This window comes from Balaenoptera ricei, chromosome 12 (genome assembly GCF_028023285.1).
Source record: "Balaenoptera ricei isolate mBalRic1 chromosome 12, mBalRic1.hap2, whole genome shotgun sequence".
NCBI lineage: Eukaryota > Metazoa > Chordata > Mammalia > Artiodactyla > Balaenopteridae > Balaenoptera > Balaenoptera ricei.
In genome coordinates, this window is record NC_082650.1 from 49,688,395 (window position 1) to 49,711,825 (window position 23,431).

Sequence of the window (23,431 nt, forward strand, 5' to 3'; positions counted from 1 at the left end):
TTCATTTATAAATACGGAAGGAACAAAAACATCACTGCATCAATCCAGAAAGAATCAAAAATTGTTTGAGGACAAGAAGAAATACAAAATTGAGTCAACTTTGCTCTTTTCTCAGCTGCTTAAATAAATGTCCGTATTAGCAAATACAGCTAAAAGATCCAAACTCTTTTAAGCCTGTATTTCTAGTCATTTCCCATTGACCATTTTGGAATTTTGTATGTTATATTTTATGGATAGCACTCTGCTTCACTGTGTAGTATGTCTGAATAACCTGAACAGTTCTCATTCATCACTTGATGTTACTCCATGGTGAAAGAAATACCAGTAAGAGGAACCGTCAGAACACTATCACATGCATCACAAAGTCACAGAACTTTTTAAGTCACAAAGATGGCAAAGACATCGATTCTGCTTTGAATGAAAGTTTATGGCATATCATTAATAGAAATTAGTGGAAATGGCTATGAAAGTAAAAGTTGAGGTGAATCATCTGAGCTGACTTGACTTGTTGAATCCAACACAACCTTTATCTTAAATCTCCTTGCTAACAAATTTAGTGATAATTCTTTTATACTACTACTTAGCAAGTTAATAAAGGCATGGTACCCATGAGAAGCTAATCTCATTTAATGGGGGGCACAGAATGGCATACAGGTTCCATACAGTTCTGCCAGTATTCCCTAGTATCAATCTACACCTTCTTTGCTAATCAACACCAGCTTATTTCAAAAGAGCTCATGGTAACGAAAAATGCCAAACTCCCTTGACCTTAAAAGAAAATTAAGCCCAGGGTCCACCCCCCCGTTCCCCCTCTGGGGTATAAGGTTAGTGTAAACCCACAGTGTAACAGTGTATTGCTTTATGGAGGGGGTGTGGTTGGGAGGGAGACACCATGGTGAGGAATGAATCAATTAAAGTCACACAAGTATAGGAAGCAGTGAGATAGTAATACACAAAATGGATAACTGCAGTCATTTTTGTAGAGGACTCGACTCGTGGAAGAAGAACTTTGATTGGTGCTGCAAAAACATCTGTATGAAGTAGAAATTGGTTTCAATAACATTAGTAGAGAATATGTTCTAGAAAGTGGAGGTAACTGGATGCAAAATCCTGGTAGCAATTTAATAGAACAGTCCCAGATGGCTAGGCTGAGGCCAACACCTAATGAGGACGAAAGCCTTGTCTGTGGGGAATTTTGGAGGATACCTGGAGAAATATTACACTGTGCATAAACCAAATTGAGTTGTTTTCACAAGTGTTGTAAAGTTTCATATAGTAAAAGGTTTTTTCTACATGCACTTCAATTTCACAGCAAGAGTGGCATAGGATACCTAAACACAGAAGAGAGCATTCATGCAAGATATCTAACTCCTTGATATAATAATGCATACAATTCAAAATGATTACACTATCATTACATCTAGGGCTTTCTGTAACTACAAGGTGGTGGTTATGGAAAGCATGGCCCTTGGTATCAATATCTAAAAAGCAGCCACCACCTTCTTCTATGTGTGTTCTCTTTTTGCGTTTTTTCTTCATTTTTCTTAATCAACTCTGCTGTTGCTGCTGCTTCTTAGCAAAACTGGTAAAAACAAAATTGTAATCATTGAACATAGCGCTCTGGCAATCAAGACGTTTAAAACCTTCAATCTTCTGGGGCGAAGAAAGCACTGTGCGACATTTAGAACTCTGGGGAAAAAAATTAAATTAACCATGAGTGCTTCCAATCTGCAGAAGTATTTTCAAACAAAGCAGTCATGCAATAAATATTTAAGACTACTATTTTAGTCAAACTGTGGCACTGAATATTTTAGCTGACTTCTTAGGGGCAGGATGAAGTGGGACACCTTATGTCCCCCGGCACCCCCCCAAGGTCTATCAACAGGGAAAATAGGACAAGAGGAGCCCATGAACTGGGTTAGATATAAAAACAAGGACCAAGAGAAGTCTAATGAAACACATAAAGCTTCTCATCTACCAAACACCTCAATTAGTAGTACCTCTGAATATCTGACTGATTATGTGCCATCTCAGAATACATTTTATGACATGCCTCACTATCTTTATTTTCTGTAAGATTTTACTGTCGATAATAAAATACATTACCTGATTTACAAACAGGGTGGTCACAAATTTTCCTGGCTTGAAGACTTCCACAACTTTCCTGATCAGGTCATCATAGGAGGTCTGACTTAAGTTTGTTTCAAAGCTAACATAAGAAAATTCTGGTTCTGGAGTGATGTGAATAGTCCAATAAGTTCCCTTCGAGAAATAGTTTTGTGTTAATAATGGAAAGGGCACACTTAAATATTTCAATTATTAAGCAAGATATTCTTACTTACATCCGATTTCATTCCATTCATTGAATACCCACAAGGGTTGAACAGTGTGGCATCAATGACAGAACCTGGTATCAGGTCACGAATTCCACTCTCCTGGAAAAAAGCCCAAAGACTGAATTAAAAACAAATCTGAAAAATAAATGGAGAAGGAGTTAAAATATTTAGTCACCAAGCAGAATACAGAATTATTATTGAAAATGCTTACACGAGTGACATCCTTTGCAGTAACACCATCTTTCATGTAGAACTGGTCCATAACTGCTGGGTCAAGCTCACTCATCAGAATTTCCAGGGTTTGATCTGGCTGATTGATTACCCGACTCTCTGGGAAATCCAAAGTATACAAGTACCTATATAAAAGTACAAAATAGTTTCTAAAAATGACAACTGGAAGTTTAAAGTAAATCTTATGTAGAAGAAAACTTCCATCAAATTGGGTCCAACATACCAACAATCAGAATTCATGCGTCCCATACAATATGCTGCTCCATCTGTTGAGGGAGGAGAACGTAATAAATTTAACAGATCCATTCGATAGCAAGTAGGCAGGATCCCCCTCACCTTTTAAGAAAAAACTTTACTGGCTGTCATTTAGAGATGCACTTCAGCTAGTAAGTCAGTCTAAATGGTGCTGAGAAAACTATGGTTAACTCTCCCCTAAAACTCCATTAGGAAATGGAATTTGGTCATCCATTTATCTACTCTCTCAAGTAAAAACAAGTTATTATATGTAATACGTCCTCCTGTCCATAGTGTTTCAAAGCCTCATTAAACACAGTAAATTAATAGTTGGTAGATATTTAAACTAAATTATACTCAGCACTCTTATTTATATAACCTACTACAATTTCATATTAGTAGATAAGAACAGTAGGATAGAAATCTGATTTTCTTTTTAAATCATCCCTGTGAACAACTTTGTGCCATGTTACTAAAATCATCCAGGTTTTCAGCCTCCTTTAGGATATGTTAGATTAGATAAACTTTACTTCCCTGTCCTTGAAGCTCAAAAAGGAAGGTCTATAAATAAAAGCTTAGCAAATGGATGGAAAAAATCTTGCCAATTTAGTTGAAGTGACACTATGCTCTCACTAAGTTGACCATTTTTAAGCTAGCTCAATTCCTATATAGAATGCTCGACAGAGTTTCTTAACATGGACCAGTGCCTTAGCATGGGTTTATGAGGTGACTGCGCATTTTTCTGAAGGGATTACAGCCTTCATAACCACTAAGTTAGGTATAAATGAGAGCAACTGGCTAGATGAAGATGAGCTCTCCCTCTGGCAGGTGATCAATTCCTTGATTTTTCCCCCATCATTTCAACAACACTTACACAACATACTCCAAAAACTGTAATCAGCTACATTGATACATTTATCTTAACTATATAATGTGCTGCATTTGATACACAGGCGTACACACACACACACACACACACACACATATTTGAAAGAATATATCTTCTAACTTTAAGAAAGCAGGATTCAATTCTATTTAAACTTACTTGGGAAAATTGCATTAAGAAACTCTATTTCTTCCTGGAAATTCCGGTGTGGGTACCCTTGGTGAGAAGGCTTCATGAAATTCTTACGAGAATAAAAGAAGCTCTATAAAAGACAGACAGATAATTTCATACACTGAATTCTATCACCTTTCCTAAACCAATCAACTATTTTCTACATGTACATATCAAAATCAAAACTATCTCCACAAATATTTTCCCCAATGACACCTAACATAGTGTTTTTCCTTTAATATGCTTAATAGATGTGTAGTACTTTGCTGGCCGACAAACAAAAGCAAAGGCCACTGTGTCAAACAGCAAGGCTTCAGCCCAATACTCATGGGTTAGTGTTATACAGAGCAACTTTGTTTTTCAACTGTGAATAGTCTTAACAGAACATTAACCATGTAGATTGTGTCACTGAATTTCTAGAAACTAAAAAATGCCCAACTACTAATGATGGGTCATAACAACTGTAGAGACAAGGTACAATATTTATTTCTAGCGCAGAAGTTTCTTTTCTTTCTTTGTTTTTGGCTGCGCCATATCACGTGGCATGTGGGATCTTAGTTCCCCGACCAGGGAATTGAACCTGGAACCTTGGCAGTGTGAGCACGGAGTCCTAACCACTTGCCGGCCAGGGAATTCCCTAGAGCAGGAGTTTTCTTTCTTTCTTTTTAAATTAATTTATTTTGTTTTATTTAGTTTTTTGGCTGTGTTGGGTCTTCGTTGCTGTGCGTGGGCTTTCTCTAGTTGCGGCGAGCGGGAGCTACTCTTCATTGCGGTGCGTAGGCTTCTCATTGCGGTGGCTTTTCTTATTGCGGAGCACAGGCTCTAGGCACTCGGGCTTCAGTAGTTGCAGCACGTGGGCTCACTAGTTGTGGCTCATGGGCTCTAGAGTGCAGGCCCAGTAGTTGTGGCGCACGGGCTTAGCTGCTCCATGGCATGTGGGATCCTCCTGGACCAGGGCTCGAACCTGTGTCCCCTGCATTGGCAGGCGGATTCTTAACCACTGTGCCACCAGGGAGTCCCTAATCTGAGCTTTATAACAGGCATGTAAGCAAAAATTTTGTGGCAGAACATGTGTATGTTTAGTTTCAAAAGAGTCAGTGATCCAAAAATTAAGAACATATTGCTAAATTTAGATCTTCTTAAAAGGGTCAATAATTAACAAAAACTGTTTTAGGTCCTAATAACAGCTATTCTTTGCCATAGTTAAGTAAATTATTAAAATTCAACATTTGCTTATCAGAACAATTATACCCTAAGTATAAATTCTGATAGCATTCAAGAATTAACTGACTATTGCTCTTTTACATAATCAATTCTTTATTATGAAGACTGGATGATTTTTCTTGCTTTTCTTTTTCTTAGTTTCTCTACCATTCATAGTAATAATATTAAGGAATTAACTACTGAAAGTGTCTGGTTTTCTTTTCTCCCATTTGAGTTTTATCCCAACTCATTCTCTGGTTCCTCCATATTTTTTGCTATTAATGAGCAACAGGTACTCTTTCTCCCCATGCTGTAAACGTCCTTACCCATTAAAACTGAACAAGTATACAAATTTATTTACCAGGCACATCACCGAACCCTAACGTTTATGCCCCACCCCTCAAAAGGATAAATGTTTTTTGATTACTTACTTGAATTGAGTCAAACCCACTGTAATCCCTAGCAAGTTTCAACAGGGGAACCAGTGCTTTCAGCAAGAGGGTGGTACCACATGTCTTCAAAATGAAACGTCTCTTGGAGACAAACATGCTACTCTCACTGCAGTTTAAAAAAAGTCACAATATTATAACAATGTTTATGTACTACTGAGATGCTTAATCTATTATTGCACTGTCATTTACAATGTAAATTTTTGGCTAATAATTTTAAATGTTAAGATCTCAAGCAGGCAAATAATGTACTGTAGTATTCTTCCTCTTCTATTATATAAAAATCAGTGTAAGGTTCTAGGACCCCACAGAAACAGAACTTAAATTAGGTATAAAGCATATTAGCTCATCACACAAACTCTCTTTTAGTAGTCAACTTTCCTCCTCACCTAACCTAACCTAACCTAACCTAACCTAACCTAACCTAGGACACTAAATTCATACTTCACCTCATCTTGAACTGCCCACTCTCATGTATTTCTGTAACCATCTCATTACTTTTCATTAGATAATAAGCTCTATGAGGAAAGGAATGTTTGTTTTTACTCACCATTATATCCCTAGGGCCTGGCACATAATAATCATTTGATAAACATCTGTATATGCCGAGCACAAGCTTCGTAAAAAGCAGGCACCATGTTCAATACAATAGCCCCAAGGCCCATTATAATATTATTATAAGAATTCAATATAGTATCTTTGTACCTATAAAAAGGTTGCATGGCTTTCTTCTCTTACATACAGCAATCCTATTTGTATGATGAAGCTAATTTTCACTTTGCCTGAAGTTCTGAGAGAGAGGCATATACTAAAAAGGAAGACCTGTATCAGGGACTGTGAGCAAAGGAACGCTGCCATTCTACCCTCCCCTCCTTCATTTCCTGCTAACCTCAAGGAGGTAGTAAAGATGGCAACCATCTTGAAGAGCTATTAGGTAAGACTTCAAAAACCTACTGCCTAGGGACATCAGAAGTAAACATTTTATTTTACACCATATTTGAAAAAATAAGAGGAAAATAATTATAGAACTAAGATCCAGAAAAATGATTTGCTATTCCATATAAAGTGTGATTCAGACTGAAATTGGTTAGCCAACACTTGTTTTACAGGACTTACCTGAGTACATAAGCTTCCTGCTTGTCAGTTTTTGTCACACTTATGATTGAACATTGCACATCCTTCAAAAGTATGTCCCACTCGGATCTATTATTTAACCAAAAAGAGGACGATTAATTCATAACAGTACTCTCATAAAAATTACAAAGGTCTCAAAGGTTTCCGATGATAAGATCACATTTTATATTTGTTGTCACATTCTTGTTCCAGCTTCTCTTATGAATACCAACATTTAGTTTTGTTTCAAAATAATCTATATTGACATATTCACCAAATAAGATGGATACATTTTGCTATAGTATGTAAAAAAAAAAAAAAAAGCAAACCAAAACCCAGGAAATTATACTACGTATTTGCAATTTATTAAGAAAAAGACAAGGGACTTCCCTGGTGGTGCAGTGGTTAAGAATCCACCTGCCAATGCAGGGCACACGGGTTCAAGCCCTGGTCCGGGAAGATCCCATATGCCGCGGAGCAACTAAGCCCGTGTGCCACAACTACTGAGCCTGCGTGCTGCAACTACTGAAGCCCGCGCACCTAGAGCCCATGCTCTGCAACAAGAGAAGCCACCACAATGAGAAGCCCACACACCGCAATGAAGAGTAGCGCCCGCTTGCCGCAACTAGAGAAAGCCCGCACACAGCAACGAAGACCCAGCGCAGCCAAAAAATTAATAAATTAATAAATAAATAAATTAAAAGAAAAAGACAAATGGGGGGGGGAGACAAATAGACAAAATAATGTAAATAGGCCATGTACAGAGAAAATACCAAAGGCCAATAAACCAAGGGAAAACATTACCTTTCACTAAGTGATTAAAGAAATACAAGTTAAAATGAGATACTTTTTTCCCCTATCAAATTCTGATTTTTTTTTGGGGGGGTGCACCGCACAGCATGTGGGATCTTAGTTCTCCAACCAGGGATCAAACCTGCGCCCCCTGCATTGGAAGTGCAGATTCTTAACCACTGGACTGCCAGGGAAGTCCCTCAAATTCTGATTTTTAACCTTACTATATGAATTACAATTTAAAAAGCATCATTTCCTTCACCAATTAGATTGGCAAAGAGATTTAAAAGTTTGACAGCAGGGGCTTCCCTGGTGGCGCAGTGGTTAAGAATCTGCCTGCCAATGCAGGGGACACGGGTTCGAGCCCTGGTCTGGGAAGATCCCACATGCTGCAGAGCAACTAGACCCGTGAACCACAATTACTGAGCCTGCGCGTCTGGAGCCTGTGCTCCGCAATGGGAGAGGCCGCGACAGTGAGAGGTCCGTGCACCGCGATGAAGAGTGGCCCCCGCTCACCGGAACTGGAGAAAGCCCTCGCACAGAAACGAAGACCCAACACAGCCATAAAAAAAAAAAAAAAAAAAAAGTTTGACAGCAGAAGTAAGCTGGTACTCTCACACAGTTTTGATACTATTTTCTGCTATCAAATTGGCAGCTAATCACAATGCCCAGTGCTGTTTAAAGGTCTAGAAGCATTGTCAAAAAAACCAAAAAATGCCTTTGGCTGACAATTCAATAGTACAAGCATACCCATAAGATCTTGGGAATACTGTTACACTCTATCTAATGGGATGACAAAATGCCCATTTCAACAAAGTTGAAATGCAGTAAGGCAGTAGACAGCAAAAAAGGAAGTCATGGGCTAGTCTTAATCTACCCGATTGAGACCTAAGGTAGTGCTTCCTCTTCAGTGTGCCCACTATAAACAGAAAGTTAACATAAAATATTCCCACAGGACAGTTTAAAATGACCAGATTAAAGGCTAGCAATATGTTTTAAGCCTCTTAATATTTGGCAACTCATTCTTGTATACCCAAGAAAATGGCATATTAAAGTTTTCTTTTCCAGTTAAGACCTTGTGAGAGAAATCCTGAACAGCACAGCCAGCACAGAAATAGGTATGCTTATTCTTTTGTATTAAAGGCAAACATAATACCAATCAATCCTGCTAGAATTTTGTGCCTGTTTCATCATTTTTCTAAAAGAAAATATTATTGGCCCAATGGGCTATTGGACGACCAGTCACAAGGCAGTAGTAATTCCTCCCACTGGTAGATTAAATTGAACATTACTCAGACCCATCTGAAAACTTAAATGATTTAGCCTTGCTAATGATTAATTATAAAGCCTATTTGCCCATAACTTTATCAAGCAACTTTTTTTTTTTTACAAAGCAACTTTTAAAAAGAGCTAACAATTACTCTTTTTAAAAGGTGCTAATGATTGTTTATATAAAGAAGAAAATACATATTAGACTTGGCCATGTTTTTGCAGTTTGTTTCAAATTTAAAAAATGGTTCAATTTGTTGTTTAGGGAAGGAAAAACAGTTGCAATTAAGACCCAGTTCTGAGTTAACACAAATTTATAGATTGTCTTAGGTACTGAAGTAGTAGCTATCAGTTTCATATTTCTAAGATTCAAAGGTCACTAATGTGCAAACAACATTCCAGAACCCACAGTATTTCAATTCCACAAAGAATATGCCTTCATGCAAAAAGGAATAACCAGAACTAAAGGAAAACATGAGGCTCTTATTGAAGCTATTGCTTTTCTGCTTTGTGACATTTCTTACAATTACCCCTGGGCTTGGTTTAATAAAACCTACCTCACATGACTGATAAGAATAAATTACATAATGCATACAAAATTTACCTACTAGATAGTAAGAATTCAAATACTGAATATGAAGGTAAATAATAAAAATACCCACTATAAACATTAGAAGCATTAAGTAAAATTCTGGAGCACAGGGATCTCTTTAAGAGATCTAATTCAGATCTTTCAATAATGCTACTGGCTAATGTCATTACCTACTGACTTCCCACTAGAATTAAGCACTCCTGCAAATATTCTCTTCTATCCACAGGACATAACATAAATAGTGAATAGAACTGAGAAGGGATGATTAAAGTTAACTACCCTCCCCCAGTTTTATTCAGATATAGTTGACATACAGCACTGTGTACGTTTCAGGTGCCCATCATCATAGTGATTTCACCTATGTATACTGCAAAATGACTACCGCGATAAGTTTAGTTAGCTTTCATCACCTCACATGAATACAATTAAAAAAAAAAAAGCATTAAAAGAAAAAAATTTTTTTCGGTGTGATGAGAACTCAGGGTTTATTCTCTTAACATTTTCTTCACATATCATACAGCAGTGTTAACTACAGGATGTTAAGACTTTTAAATGTGTTCTGTGGCTGAGCTAGATATAGTATAACAAGAACTTTTCCTCTCTTGTGTAGCTTTTTTTCCTGGATTTAGAAGCTGTCTTGCTTTTTCATTTGCTTCTGTTTTCTACACACTTATCCAAATTTATCCTCAGATGTTCCCCCAAATGTCTCCTCTTTCAATGTTTAAGTGGTTCTTGGCCAAGAATAGGGTGCTAAGACTTAGCTAGTCAGAAGTTCTATGCTTGTTTAGTGGACCTCTCTCTATCTAGGCTGTTTCACTGGGGAACTCCGTTGTTTTTTTGTTGTTGTTCTTTCCTGGGTAGGTCAGATTACCCAAATATTCGGTTCTCTTGCCTGGAGCATATTAAGATTTCTGGTAGGTAAAAGAGCTGATAAAGGGCTAGGGATCTCACACTCAGTATAAACTTTTTATTCTGTTTTCAGTGTAGTGACTCTACCCCTCAACTGTACCTGCTTCCCTTACTTCAGAAAGATCCTGTTTTACTCTCTCCAAAGAGTAAACTATTATCTAATCTTCAGATCTCCTGGGATCCCCCCTTCTCATCTGACACATTATATGATAAAGACACAATGAGGGACTTCCCTGGTGGCGCAGTGGTTAAGAATCTGCCTACCAACGCCAGGGGACATGGGTTTCAGCCCTGGTCCGGGAAGATCCCACATGCCGCAGAGCAACTAAGCCTGTGCGCTACAACTACTGAAGCCCTCGTGCCTAGATCCTGTGCTCTGCAACAAGAGAAGCCACTGCAATGAGAAGCCCGCGCACTGCAATGAAGAGTAGCCCCGCGGCTCGTTGCAATTAGAGAAAGCCCGCGGGCAGCAACAAAGACCCAACGCAGCCACACACACACACACACACACACACACACACACACAAAAGACACAATAAGAATAATTAAAGCAAATAAAGTGTACATTGACAGATATATAGATAACTAATTCACCCAAATCAAGCCACCTGAGAGTGAACAAGAACCTTATAATTATGCTGAGACAACAGTTGCAAACTTTGACTGTTCTGGATACTGCTGAATGGATTTCACTCTACGTAGAACCTCTGTCCCCACCTCCCTTCTTCCAGCTCAAGTCACCCCACTACCCCCACCAGATCAAATCTGCCATTAAAATGTTTTAAAACTCAGAAGGCTTACCTAAGTGCTTTAGTTGTGTGGCTATTTTGGTATTCATGTTAATCCCACCAGAATCATTCCATGTAGTTAGGGATTGAATGTTTTACTGTTTCCATCCTCAGGGCCTAGCCCAGTTCACAGCAGGCCCTAAAATATTTGTTGCATCTGGCAATAATTTTGATTAGATCTTATAAACTTGCTAAAAAATCAAAAAGCCTTAAATTTAAAAAAATCTAAACTGCTACATGATCCTATTCAGTTTTTTAAATTTGTCACCATAATAATTCAGATATTTAGATGGTGAGTTCTTAAAAAGAAAAAATAAAAGATTCATTTAACAGAATTATTCTGTTAATGAGCTACAGATATATATTCCACTTGAAATTCTATCTTAACCTGCATAAATGAAGCTTAGTCATTTCACTGTCCAATATCTTAGCTGTTATAGAACCCATTCATTATAATGAACCTAGACATGGACTATTTTCTCAATTATTTTTTCTGCATCACACTCCTCTTTCTGTGAATCTGACACAAAATGTTAAAACTTTTGGTTTGTCCCACCAGGATCTGTTCATTTTCAGTCTCTATCTTTTCTCTGTTGTTCACACTGGGCAATTCCTACTGATCTGTTTTCAAGTTCACTCACTCTTCTGTCATCTCTATTCTACTAAATAAAGCCCATTCAGTAAACTTTTTATTCCAGTAGTTATTTTTTAGTTCCATCTTGTATTTCTCTGCTAAGACTTCTAAGTGTTCTCCTTACTTCTTATAGAATGGTTACGATAGATGCTTTTAAATTTTGATCTGCATCACCTAGAGGCTGGAGCCTATTGACTGTCTTCCTTTGAAAGAATTTCCTGGTCATTTATTTGTATGTCGAGTAATTTATGATCGCATCCTGGACATCACATTATATGATTTTACATCTCCTTTAAATCCTGTGGAGCATGCTGATTTTAAAGAACTGTGTTAGGGGACTTCCCTGGTGGCGCAGTGGTTAAGAATCCACCTGCTAATGCAGGGGACGTGGGTTTGATCCCTGGTCCGGGAAGATCCCCCATGCCATGGAGCCCGTGAACCACAACTACTGAGCCTGCGCTCTACAGCCCGCGAGCCACAACCACTGAAGCCCGTGTGCCTAGAGTCCGTGCTCTGCAACAAGAGAAGCCACCAATGAGAAGCCCATGCACCACAATGAGGACCCAACGCAGCCCAAAAAAAAAAAAAAAATTGTGCTAGCAGACAGTTGAAATGGTTAAGTTCAGTCTTGTTCTTATCCAACTTCTATGGGTTATGTTACTATTTCAGAGTTATGAAAGCCATTGCTATGGAATTCTGAGCTGTCCTGCATATGTGCCACCCAGTGGCCAATCTGTCAGTTTTCAAAGCCTTTGATACACTGTTTAGGGTCAGATCCACACATGAGCAGCCTAAGGAGTGTTCATATAAATCATTAAGGGATCACCTTCTTCACTTCTTTCTCTCCATAATCTCCACAACAACTTCTGGCTCAAGGTGGGGGGGGGGGTTTGGGGTGGTAGTGAAGATGGCCTGCTTCTTGGTCCTCTGGCTAGAAAGTCAAGGCTTTAGTTTCCCCACTCTGCAGCAGTCTGCTACAGGGCTGCCTGAGCTGTGGCAGGAAAGAACAGAAAAAAAGCAAAGCAATACGAAAATAAAAAAGGGGTTTTCCCCACTCTCTCTAACCCAAAGGGGCCCCCCTTCCCTTCCTTCTTTGCATTCCAGAAAAAGACCTCTCTTAGAGCTCAGTCTGTGTGCAGTTCCAGGTTTCTGGCAGCTTTTGAGACCACCCCAGGAGATACCAGAGAAAAAAAAGAAACAAACTCACGGCTATTTCAGTGATACTCTGAGTTTTGGCTTCCTTCTCCAATTCACCTAACATTTTACTTTTCAGAGTTCTCAGATAGCTGCTCCATGCATTCTGTCCAGGTTTTTTAGTTGCATTTAGTGAGAACAGAGCGTGCTTATTCCATCTTGATGGAACAAGAATGCTCTTGCACTCATTCATCACTGTTAATAAATTCTGCAACCAAACTCTTCCTCACCTAACAGAAACCTTCAAGTAGGATTTTTCAAAGTCACAGGATGAAAGGAATTGCTTTAAAATACCCTAAGCCAAACACAGTTGAACAGTCTACCAACCAAGTGATTATAAAAACACAATCTTAGGAAAACTGTTGGCTCAAAAAAATAATAAATCAAAGGGCAGGAAAGATGCAACAGTGATACAGAATTGAAGAAGTTAACACAATGCCATACATGAACACAAAGAGGAAGGAGAAAACCAAACAGCTGAGAATTTCAGCAAATTATTAATATCACATTTCTGAGGGGAAAATAAGCCTCCTTTTGTAAATAAAGCTTTTTTTGGATCCTAGCCACACCTAGATCATGATAAATATCCCAAATAGTATGCTCTTTACAAATGACAGTACATGGATTGAATGATCTTAGTCACTATGCCAGAAAAGTAAAACATTAATGGCATGCCGTATTTTATAAGTTTTCTTAAAGAGTCTGTGGTCTAATAAAAATAGAACAAACTGGGGTGTTAACACGGGAAAAGAGCAATTAAAATGACAAGAGACTTCTATGTCATCTGATTCAATAACACTTGTAATGGCTAACTGAGTACTTTTTTTTTTTTTGGCCACACCACACAGCTTGTGGGATCTTAGTTCCCCAACCAGGGATTGAACTGGGCAACTGCAGTGAAAGCGCCTAGTCCCAACCACTGGACCGCTAGGGAATTCCCCTGGCTACACTCTTTAATGTAAAAATTTAAGAAGTAAACACCTCAGGTCAAATGACCTTTGACAAAAGTTCAAGACTAATTGGGAAAACAGTCTCTTGAGTAAATGGTGTTGAGAAAACTGGATCTGCACACAAAAGAATGAAATTAGATACTTACCTTACACCATATAACTCAAAATGGATTTAAACACCTAAATTAACAGACTTCCCTGGTGGTCCAGTGGCTAAGACTCCTCACTCCCAATGCAGGGGGCCCCCGGGGTTCGATCCCAGGTCAGGGAACTAGATCCCACATGCCACAACTAAGAGTTCGCATGCTGCTGCAACTAAAGATCCCACATACCGCAACGAAGATCCCCCGTGCCGCAACTAAGACACAGCGCAGCCAAATAAATAAATAAATAAATATTTAAAATGTTAAACACCTAAATTAAGACACAAAACACCTATAAGAAAACATAGGGAAAAACTTTAGGACATTGGATTTGGCAAAGCTTTCTTGGATGTTACACAAAAAGCACAGGCAACAAAAGCAAAAATAGGCATATGGAACTACATAAAACTTAACTTTTATGTATCATAGGAAAACACTCAATAGAGTGAAAAGGCAGAATTGGAAAAATATTTGCAAATCATACATCTTGTAAGAGGTTAATATCCAGTATAAATAAAGAACTCCAACAACAAAAACAAATAACCCAATTTAAAAGTAGGCAAAGACTTAAATAGACAATTCCCCAAAAACAAAGATATACAAATGGCCCACAAGCATGTAAAAAGATGCTCAACACCACTATTATAAGAGAAACGCCATCACATTCTTGATACCACCTCACACCCATTAGGATGTCTGCTATTTAAAAGGAAAAATGAAAGAACAAGTGTTGGCAAGAATGTGGAGAAATTTTAACACTTATGCACTATTGGTAAAAATGTAAAATGGTGCAGCCATTATGGAAAACAGTATGGACATTCCTCAAAACTTTAAAAATAGAATTTACCACATGATCCAGCAATTCTATTTTTGGGTATATATACAAATAATACAAAACAGGATCTGGAAGAGATACTTGCACATCCATGTTCACTGTTACTCACAATTGTCAAGAGAAGGAGGCAACCCAAATGTCCATCAAGGGATTAATGGATAAAGACAATGTGGTGTAATACATAAAATGGATTATGTGGCCTTAAAGGAAATCCTATCACATGCTTCAACATGGATGAATCTAAGAATTTTATGCTAAGTGAAATACACCAGTCACAAAAGGATGAATACTGTAGGTTTCCACTTAAATGAGGTACTCAATACATTTATATGAAGTATCTAAAGTAGTCAAAATCATAAAGAAAGGTGATTGCTAAGGGCTGGGGGAAGAGGGGAGGGGAAATTAGTGTTTAATGGGTAGTTTGTTTTGCAAAATGAAAAGTTCTACAGGGCTTCCCTGGTGGTGCAGTGGTTGAGACTCTGCCTGCCAATGCAGGGGACACGGGTTCGAGCCCTGGTCTGGGAAGATCCCACATGCCGCGGAGCAACTAGGCCAGTGAGCCACAACTACTGAGCCTGCGCGTCTGGAGCCTGTGCTCCACAACAAGAGAGGCCGCGATAGTGAGAGGCCCGCGCACCGCGATGAAGAGTGGCCCCCGCTTGCCACAACTAGAGAAAGCCCTTGCACAGAAACGAAGACCCAACACAGCCATAAATAAAATAAATAAATAAAATTTAAAAAAAAGAAAAGAAAATGCTCCCTATTAAAAAAAAAAAAAAGTTCTACAGATCTGTTGCACAACAATGTAAACATACTGAATACTGCTGAATTGTACACTTAAACACTGTTAGACTTTTTAAAAAATCAATTAAAAGAAGTAAATGATGGAGGGAACAGCATGCTACAAGCAGGTGGAAAAAACCCTTTAGAGCAGAGTTTCGCTCTTATCACTTAAGATTCTACCCTCAGATACTGTAGGTCAGATACTCTGCAGATGGTGCCTGGAAACCTGCATTTACTTAAAAGGCCTCCAGGTGATTAGATTCCTCTAATGGATTTCTTCCTTTAAGCAAAAATCACTGGTTTCAGGACTATCAAGTAATTTACCCAAAAAGCCACCCAACTGAACTATTTGAAGCTTCCCTACTGCGACCTTAGCTAATAGCTTGACTTACCTGTTTCAGAGACTCTCCTTATCACATTACATTCAGGCCTCAACACCATACCCAAGGTAGTAGTACTAGTAATAATAGTAGTCTGAGTCAAACCCATCCTAGAACATGAGATTATTCTTTAGCAACGTCTAGGCTGACCAGAAGTTAATTCAGATTATCCAGAGAAATAAGCTTTTATCTTTTGTTCAAAGAAATCAACCCAGAATGCACTGTTAATTATAATCAGAGTACTAAGTTCTCCATCTCAAACTTTACCTAAAAATTAAATGAGTATAATTACTGCTACATTCATTTGATTATTACTTTCAATGTGTACCTCTCAAAGAAAGGTGGTTTAAAGATAGCAGTTCAAACTTTTCTGAAACTGCTGTGAGGAGTGTAATAAGAAGCTTAATTCAATAAGAAGCTTTTCACTCCGAAACATTTACGCTAAAAGGTTTTTTGGCAATGGGTTGTAAATTCCTTAAATGTAAATTATTGATATTGCAATATGGTGCAGTCATTTAGACAAGTAAGGCATGAGTTCTGGGAAAGTTAATGCTGAGGTGTAATTTACTATTTTTGCAACTGCCCCCAGTCCTTTACTGAAGATTTTATTTTACCTTACAAATTTGAGTGAAGGAAAGAAAGAATAGCAGAACATGCCACTAGTCCTAAATGTCTTTTCCAATATTAACATTATAGATTGTAGTTTTCATATTTTTACATAACTAAAACACCTCTAACCTTCCCACAATTAGTAAAATATTTATTCTCTTCACCTTCATCCACTACAATTTCCCATGTGAACCTACCTCATTACTAAGAATATATAGCTCAGGTCTGAGATGAATTCTAAAGCAAAAAGGAAAGCCAATTTTAGAGTCCTGAAAGATCAGATTAAACTATCTTTCCTCACCAAAATTTCTTATTTTCTAACATACTTCCTCCCCATAGCTGCCATTTCTTATAAAAAGGCTTTTGTTTGGTCCAGGATTTTAGTCCGGCAACTCTAAGACATTATGGAAATAGACATAAATGGTCTATTTCTATTCAACATCATTTGAAATCTGAAAAATTTAGTAGAGAAAACTGCAGGTTAAACCTAATATACTACTCCCTCTTTTTATATTTCAACTTTAATTACTGTGTGAAATAAGTCAGTTTTAGAACATATCATCTGTTCCTTATTCATTTGGATGTCTGGACTACTGCTTTTCTCCAACATTTTGTTAACCAGTATTATTTAACCCAAGCCATACCAGAAAAGATTTTCTTTCTTAAAAAAATAAAACAAAATCTATATAATGTGCCCCTTTTGTCTCCCTTGAGAAATTAGTAAAAAAAAAGATTCTCAGTATTATGTCATTTGTTCAGATTACACTGAAGGTAAATGCTACAATTCTACTAAATGGCCTACAGGAGAGTGGGAAATGTTTAACAGAAAGTGGGTTCCAGGGAATTAACTCTCTGGCGGTCCAGTGGTTAGGACTGCACGCTCTCACTGCCAAGGGCACGGGTTCCATCCCTGGTTGGGGAACTAAGATCCCACAAGACGAGCAGTGCTGCCACCCCCCACACACAAAAAAAGAAAGAGAGTGGGTTCCAGCTTGACTTGGAGTTAAAGCTTGGAAAGAGGGGCCAACTTTGCTTCATGTGCTTTCTATTCCCTCATACCATATTAAAAAATCAATTCCAGATGGATTGCAGATCTAAATATGAAAAGTAAAACAAAGTTTAGAAGGAAAAAATAACATCTTCGTTACCTCAGGATGAGCAAAGATATCTTAACTAGGATACAAAACCACTAACCATTAAAGGTGAAAACACTGATAAATGGGACTACGTTAAAATTATGAACTTTTGTTTCTAAAGCTATCATTAATAAAATGAAAAAGGAAACCAGAGGGTATAAAATATTTGTAATACACATACCGGACAGATAATTCATCCATAATATATAAAGAACTCCTGCAAACTGAAAAATCACCCCAAAAGAAAAACAGGCTGACTTGAACAAGCATTTCACAAAAGATAGCCAAATGGTGAATAAAGATATGAAAGGATGCTCAACTCCATTAGTCTGAAGGGAAATACATAGACCACCATATACCCACAATAATAACTAAAATTAAAAAGACAATACAAGTGTTGGATGAAGATATGGAGCAACCAGCACCCTTATGCTGACTATATGCACACCCTATGACTTAGCAATTCCATTCCTAGGTATGTGTATGTTTAACAGGAAGGCATACATATTGCTCACTAAAAGACACTTACACTAGTGTTCATAGCAATATATTTGTATTAGCAAACTGGAAATCACTCAAATACCCGTATTAACAATAGATTTGATAAACTGTGGCACATGGACACAAAATACAACATTGAGAATGAACTAAAAAACCTCAAACATAATGCTGACCAAAGGAGGCATAATGCATACTAAATGACTCCATGTTATATATAAAATGGGGAAAACTAATCTACGGTGTGTTAGAAATCAGGATATTGGTTCCCTTAGGTAGAGAGGGAAATAGGTTATAATTAGAAGGAGGTACAGGGGGATTTCTGGCTAGTTACAGTCCTTAGATTTGAGCTCTGGTTACATGAATGTGATCAATTTGTGAAAATCAGACATGTACTTATGAGTATTTATTTATTTAGGCTGTGCCGGGTCTCAGTTGCGGCACTTGGCATCTTCGTTTTGGCGTGCGGGATCTTTTCGCTGCAACATGAACTCTTAGTTGCAGCATGCATGCGGGACCTAGTTCCCCAACCAGGGACTGAACTTAGGCCCTCTGCATTGGGAGCATAGACTCTTACCCACTGGACCACCAGAGAAGCCCATGATTCTCTTAACTTTTGTGTTATGCTTCAATAAAAAGCTCAAAAAACCCAAAATATCTGTATTCAGAAGATATGCTGTTTTACTATTAGTCAGATATTTCATATCATATTGTTTAATTTTGGCAGATTACCACTTTCTCCAGCTCTGCTGGAATATTTCCTTCAAAATGGCCCTATGGTTTTTTTTTTTCTCTTGGTTCATGTCTGTGGAATAATTTTCATGTCACAAATTCTTCAAACCCCATACTGCTTCCAATTAAATATTTTTTTGGATCCTTATACCTGATGATAGCAGAATCTTTTCTATAAAACTACTTCAGCAGCTTTTCAAATTCTCCAAATTCATATTCATCGTTGTTACTGTACAAAGAATTTGGGGACATATAGTACTCTAAACTTCAAATTCATTTGAATCTTTTCATTTACATTTGATCTACAAGATTCTTGACATACACGTATACCTGTGAAACTATCACAAAACACTGACCACATGCATCACCCCTAAAAGGTCCCTCATGCCTCTCCGTAATCCACCCTTCCCCCTTAACTCCATCCTCAGGCAACCACTGATCTGCCTGTCAGATTCTTATGAATTTTCTGGTTTTATAGACATGAAATCTTACAGTATAGTACTTCTTGTGAGGCTTATTATTTTTTTCTCCAGCACAATTATTTGTTGCATGTATCAATAACAGTTCATCTCTTTTTTTTATTACTGAGTAGTATTCTATCGTATGAATAATCATAATTTGTTTATCTATTTGCTTGTTAATAGAGACCTGTTTCCAGTTTGGGGACTAATGAAAAATAAGGCTGTTATGAATACATTCATGTAAAAGTCTTTGTATGGACACATTTCCTGTTCACTTGGGCAGATACATGAGTGGACTAGACTGGTTGGATCATATGACAGATGTATTAACTTAATAAGAAACTGCCAAACCATTTTCCAAAGTATATATACTGTTTTCCATTCCCATCTGCAGTGCATGAAAATTCTGATTCCTTCACAGCTTGTCAGGGGTCTGATATCAAAATTATACAAACCCCAAAAGGAACTGTGATGTGTATTCCCTTTCTGTTAACTATTAGAATGTATGAAGAAGGTTGGAATTATTTCTCCCTTGAATGTTAGAACACTCCAGTATAACCATCTGGGCCTAGATTTATCTTCATGGGATGATTAATGATTAATTCAATTCATGCAATGGTTATAGGACTATTAAGATTTTCTGTTTCTTCTTGCATCAGTGTGGAAAAGTATTTTTCTAGGAATTTTCCCATAATATCCTTGTTATCTTTTAATCGATAGTGATGCCCTCTTAGGACATCTTAACCCTTTCCATAACCTTAAGTTTTATGTTTTATAAACAGTGTAGTTGTTAACTTTATTCCAGTCTGTTAGTTAATGTCTTTTGACTATGACTTTTGTCTATTTGCATTTTGGCAGTATTACTGAGGTTGGAGATGTGAGGTAAGGACAAGGAAGGATTTTCTGGCTTCCAAACTTTTATATCATTGAAAAAAGAACAAAGCTACTAAAGACTGATTATTCCGTGGAAGAATTAAGGTTTAACTTCATTAAGCAATCCAAAACTCACCATCTCCTCTACTTGAATAAAAATACATCAACTTGGTAGAGCACCCTTTAATGTTAAGTATCTGATATACTTTCTCCTTCAGCCTGGTTTGCTTAAAGAAAGGAAAAGAAAAAAAGATTCTGTCCTTAAGGGCAAAGAATCAAATATAAAGATGTTAACACTTATGGCTACTATTTGTCAGTCAGTTTTTATGTACTATATATGTATTAACCCACTTAATCCTCACAATTACCCTATGAGGTAGGTACCATTATTTTCTCCATATTAGAGACATGGAAATATCAAACAGCTAGCTATTAGATGATATCTGAATTCAAATCTAGACATGCCATAGGTCATGCATGAACCATCTCATTATGCATTACTCTTCTGGATGACTGATAAGTCTTCTGTGGTCTCTGGGGCCTGCACTCCACCTCCTCGGAGACCAGAAGCCAGTGATTTTCTCTGTCCAGGCCATTGATTTTAGGTGATGTATCAAGCATGTATTGTTTTTCAGGTACTTTTTTTTAAACCTCCTAATAAATAACCTAACCAGTTGATCTCTGCCTGACAGGTCACTGAAAAATGTTCCTCGAAGGTTACCAACGGACATCTCTGTTAAATCCAATAGATGTTTCAACAGCTGAAATGTGCTAAACTCTCACAACAGTGATCTAACAAATTTTAAGTGTCTACAAAACGTATGGCACTAAATCACGAATTCAACAAAACTGAACATCCTGTCCCTGAAGGTATAAATTTTGCCATCATTTTAAGATCCACACTGAAGCAGTAAAACAATTTCAGCTGATTAAAGTACAAAATCGGTTCTCAGACATTTAAAGAAAGCAAGTTGCCCATTTATAAGCCTTTCTCCTCCTTGATTCAGGGAACTCTTAACCAAAAAAGCCCAAGCTTAAATTCTGGCATTTTTGCCCAAGAACTCGGGGAGGAAACACTCCCTTCCCTTTATTAAGAACGTGTGCTTACAAATAAAGCTTCAACCCATTTAAAGAGCCAGAGCAGAAAATTTTGTTATTCATTTATAAGACTGTTCTTACTCATTAGTTCTTCCTGACAACATTTTCTAGATAATCCCATCACAATCGTTCTACCAAAGGCGTATTACCAACACCACGGAGTTTTCCCATCTGTGAAATGGAGGAAATACTAAGCTTCCCCATATTTGTAAGTAACTACTTCCTATAAACATAAAGTGCTTAGACTAAAGGGCTATATTAAGACATTTTGAGTGCCGCACAAAGCTTGAAAAATGAAACCGGTCACACTTTAGCTAACGCGATGCTCTTCTACAGGAGATTCCTTCAACATAGACCGCCTTAAAGTCCCGGCAGCACGTGTCCGCCTGGATTCCCTTCTCCAGTTGCTTTTTGTCAGAGAAGGCGGCGAGCGCAGCCAACATTCCTGAAACGCCCATTGGCCCACACCCCGGGGCCAGGCTCCTGGTCGGGCCAACGAGCTCATTGGTCGTCGCCTCTCAATGAAGCGGCCGCGCCGGCTCCGCCGCCGCCGCACGGCCACTCTAGCTGCACTTGTGCGCGGAGGAGCCTAGAAAGCCGAGGGGTGCTTAGCGAGCGCAGCCGGGGGGAGCCGGCCTACCCACCTCCGGGGTCGCCTGCACCCTAGTCTGCGATTGGATCAAGGCCACTACAAGACCTCTCCTTTTCTGCGCGATCGCCCAGCTCTCTCGCGTGACTGCCCGGGGTGGGAGGCTGGGGCCCCAGATTCCTTTGCTGGATTAGGCATTAAAGGTATTATGTCCGAGCTCGGACGGGCCTCTAGCCCGTGAATATAGGCAAGCCTCACTCTACCCCGCACCTCGCCCGGACCCCGCCGACTCGGTAACAGGTTACACAACCCAAGGTCAAGAGAGTCGGGAGCAAACCTCGGTGGGCTCCCCGGGCCGCCCCGAAAAGGCTTTGGTGCAGAGCACGATAGGGCGGCGGTGGGGCCCAGCCACTGCGACACAGCTGCTCCCGCCCAATCCCCGCCGCCCGGGCGCCACATGCTGCCAGCGCCGACCGCGGGCGGGAGGCCTGCTCGTCAGCCCCTCGGCCCGGCCCCGGGTGGGCCCCCTCCTCCCGCCGCACGCGGAGAGAACGAGTCGGACTCCTGTCCCTCTCCCTCCCTCCTCCATTCCCGAGGCAGACACGCCCGAATTAGCGCCTGACTAAGCCCGCCGAGCCACACCTGCTGGGAGGGAGCCCGCACGGCCCCCACCCCCGGGCACCTCACCCGGGGCCCCGAACCGCCAACTCCCGCGGAGGGGGAGGTAAGTTGGAAGGCGAGGACCGCCAAACCACCCTGAGCGGCGCCGCCCGCTGCCCCGCACGCCGCGCGGGGGACGTTACCTGAGCACGCGGCGGCGCCGGCCTTCTCCCCTCCCCCCGGGCAGCGCCCGGCCCTGCAACGGTGGCGGGAGAAGCCGGCTTGGGCCGCGCGTGGACCTGGCCGCTCCCGCCAGCGCGGGGCCGCCCTCCACGGCCGCCCAAACGACCCCCGCCCGCGAACCTGCCCTCACCTGAAGGCTGCGGGAACCCAGCCCCCGCCCCCCAGCCTGGGGCTGGTCCCTCCCAGGCGGCGACAGCCCCCAGACCCGACTGTGGGCGAGAGCCCCGAGCACCCACCTTGGGATGGTGCGAAGATCCCCAGATCCTTGGTTTGCGTCGGGTTGCTGCCTGGAGAACCAAACCTCCAGCAGCTTCTCGGTCCCTTCGAAAAAATGTGCAGCTTCCATCACCGTGAGACTAGCGAACAACCAACAACCACAGAAAATCAACTAAATTAAATCTCTTCTCCCGCCGCTGCCGCCGCCGCTGCGGATTGTTCCAGCTGTGTTACTAAAGTTCAGGTTCCTTTTTTGCTATAATTTTATATTAACTTTTTTAAAAAAAGGGTTAATAAAATTTTCCCGGCTTTTTTTTTTTTTTTTTTTTTTTTTTTTTGTGAGCGAAAGTTGAACGTGAGTCTGTTGGAAATAGAGGCAGATACAGCTCAGTCTCTTGTAGTCCGCTGTTTCCCCGTTAGAGAGAGTAGAGCGAGCGCTAGCTAATGTCGCCGGCCATACTGTGGGAGCGAGGCCGCTGCGTGA

At 39.7% G+C, this 23,431-nt stretch overlaps 1 protein-coding gene across 1 annotated transcript; it reads right to left on the bottom strand.

Moving 5' to 3' along the window:
- Nucleotides 1-406: 406 nt before the first annotated feature.
- On the bottom strand, nt 407-23,431 carry AMD1 (adenosylmethionine decarboxylase 1). The gene is made up of 9 exons (XM_059941405.1): nt 22,968-23,431; nt 6,627-6,713; nt 5,493-5,619; nt 3,847-3,949; nt 2,791-2,833; nt 2,548-2,692; nt 2,343-2,435; nt 2,107-2,262; nt 407-1,689 (listed from the first exon to the last, which is right to left on the bottom strand). Exons 1-9 carry the CDS (start codon nt 23,075-23,077, stop codon nt 1,549-1,551), a joined length of 1,005 nt encoding a protein of 334 aa, XP_059797388.1. The 5' UTR covers nt 23,078-23,431; the 3' UTR covers nt 407-1,548.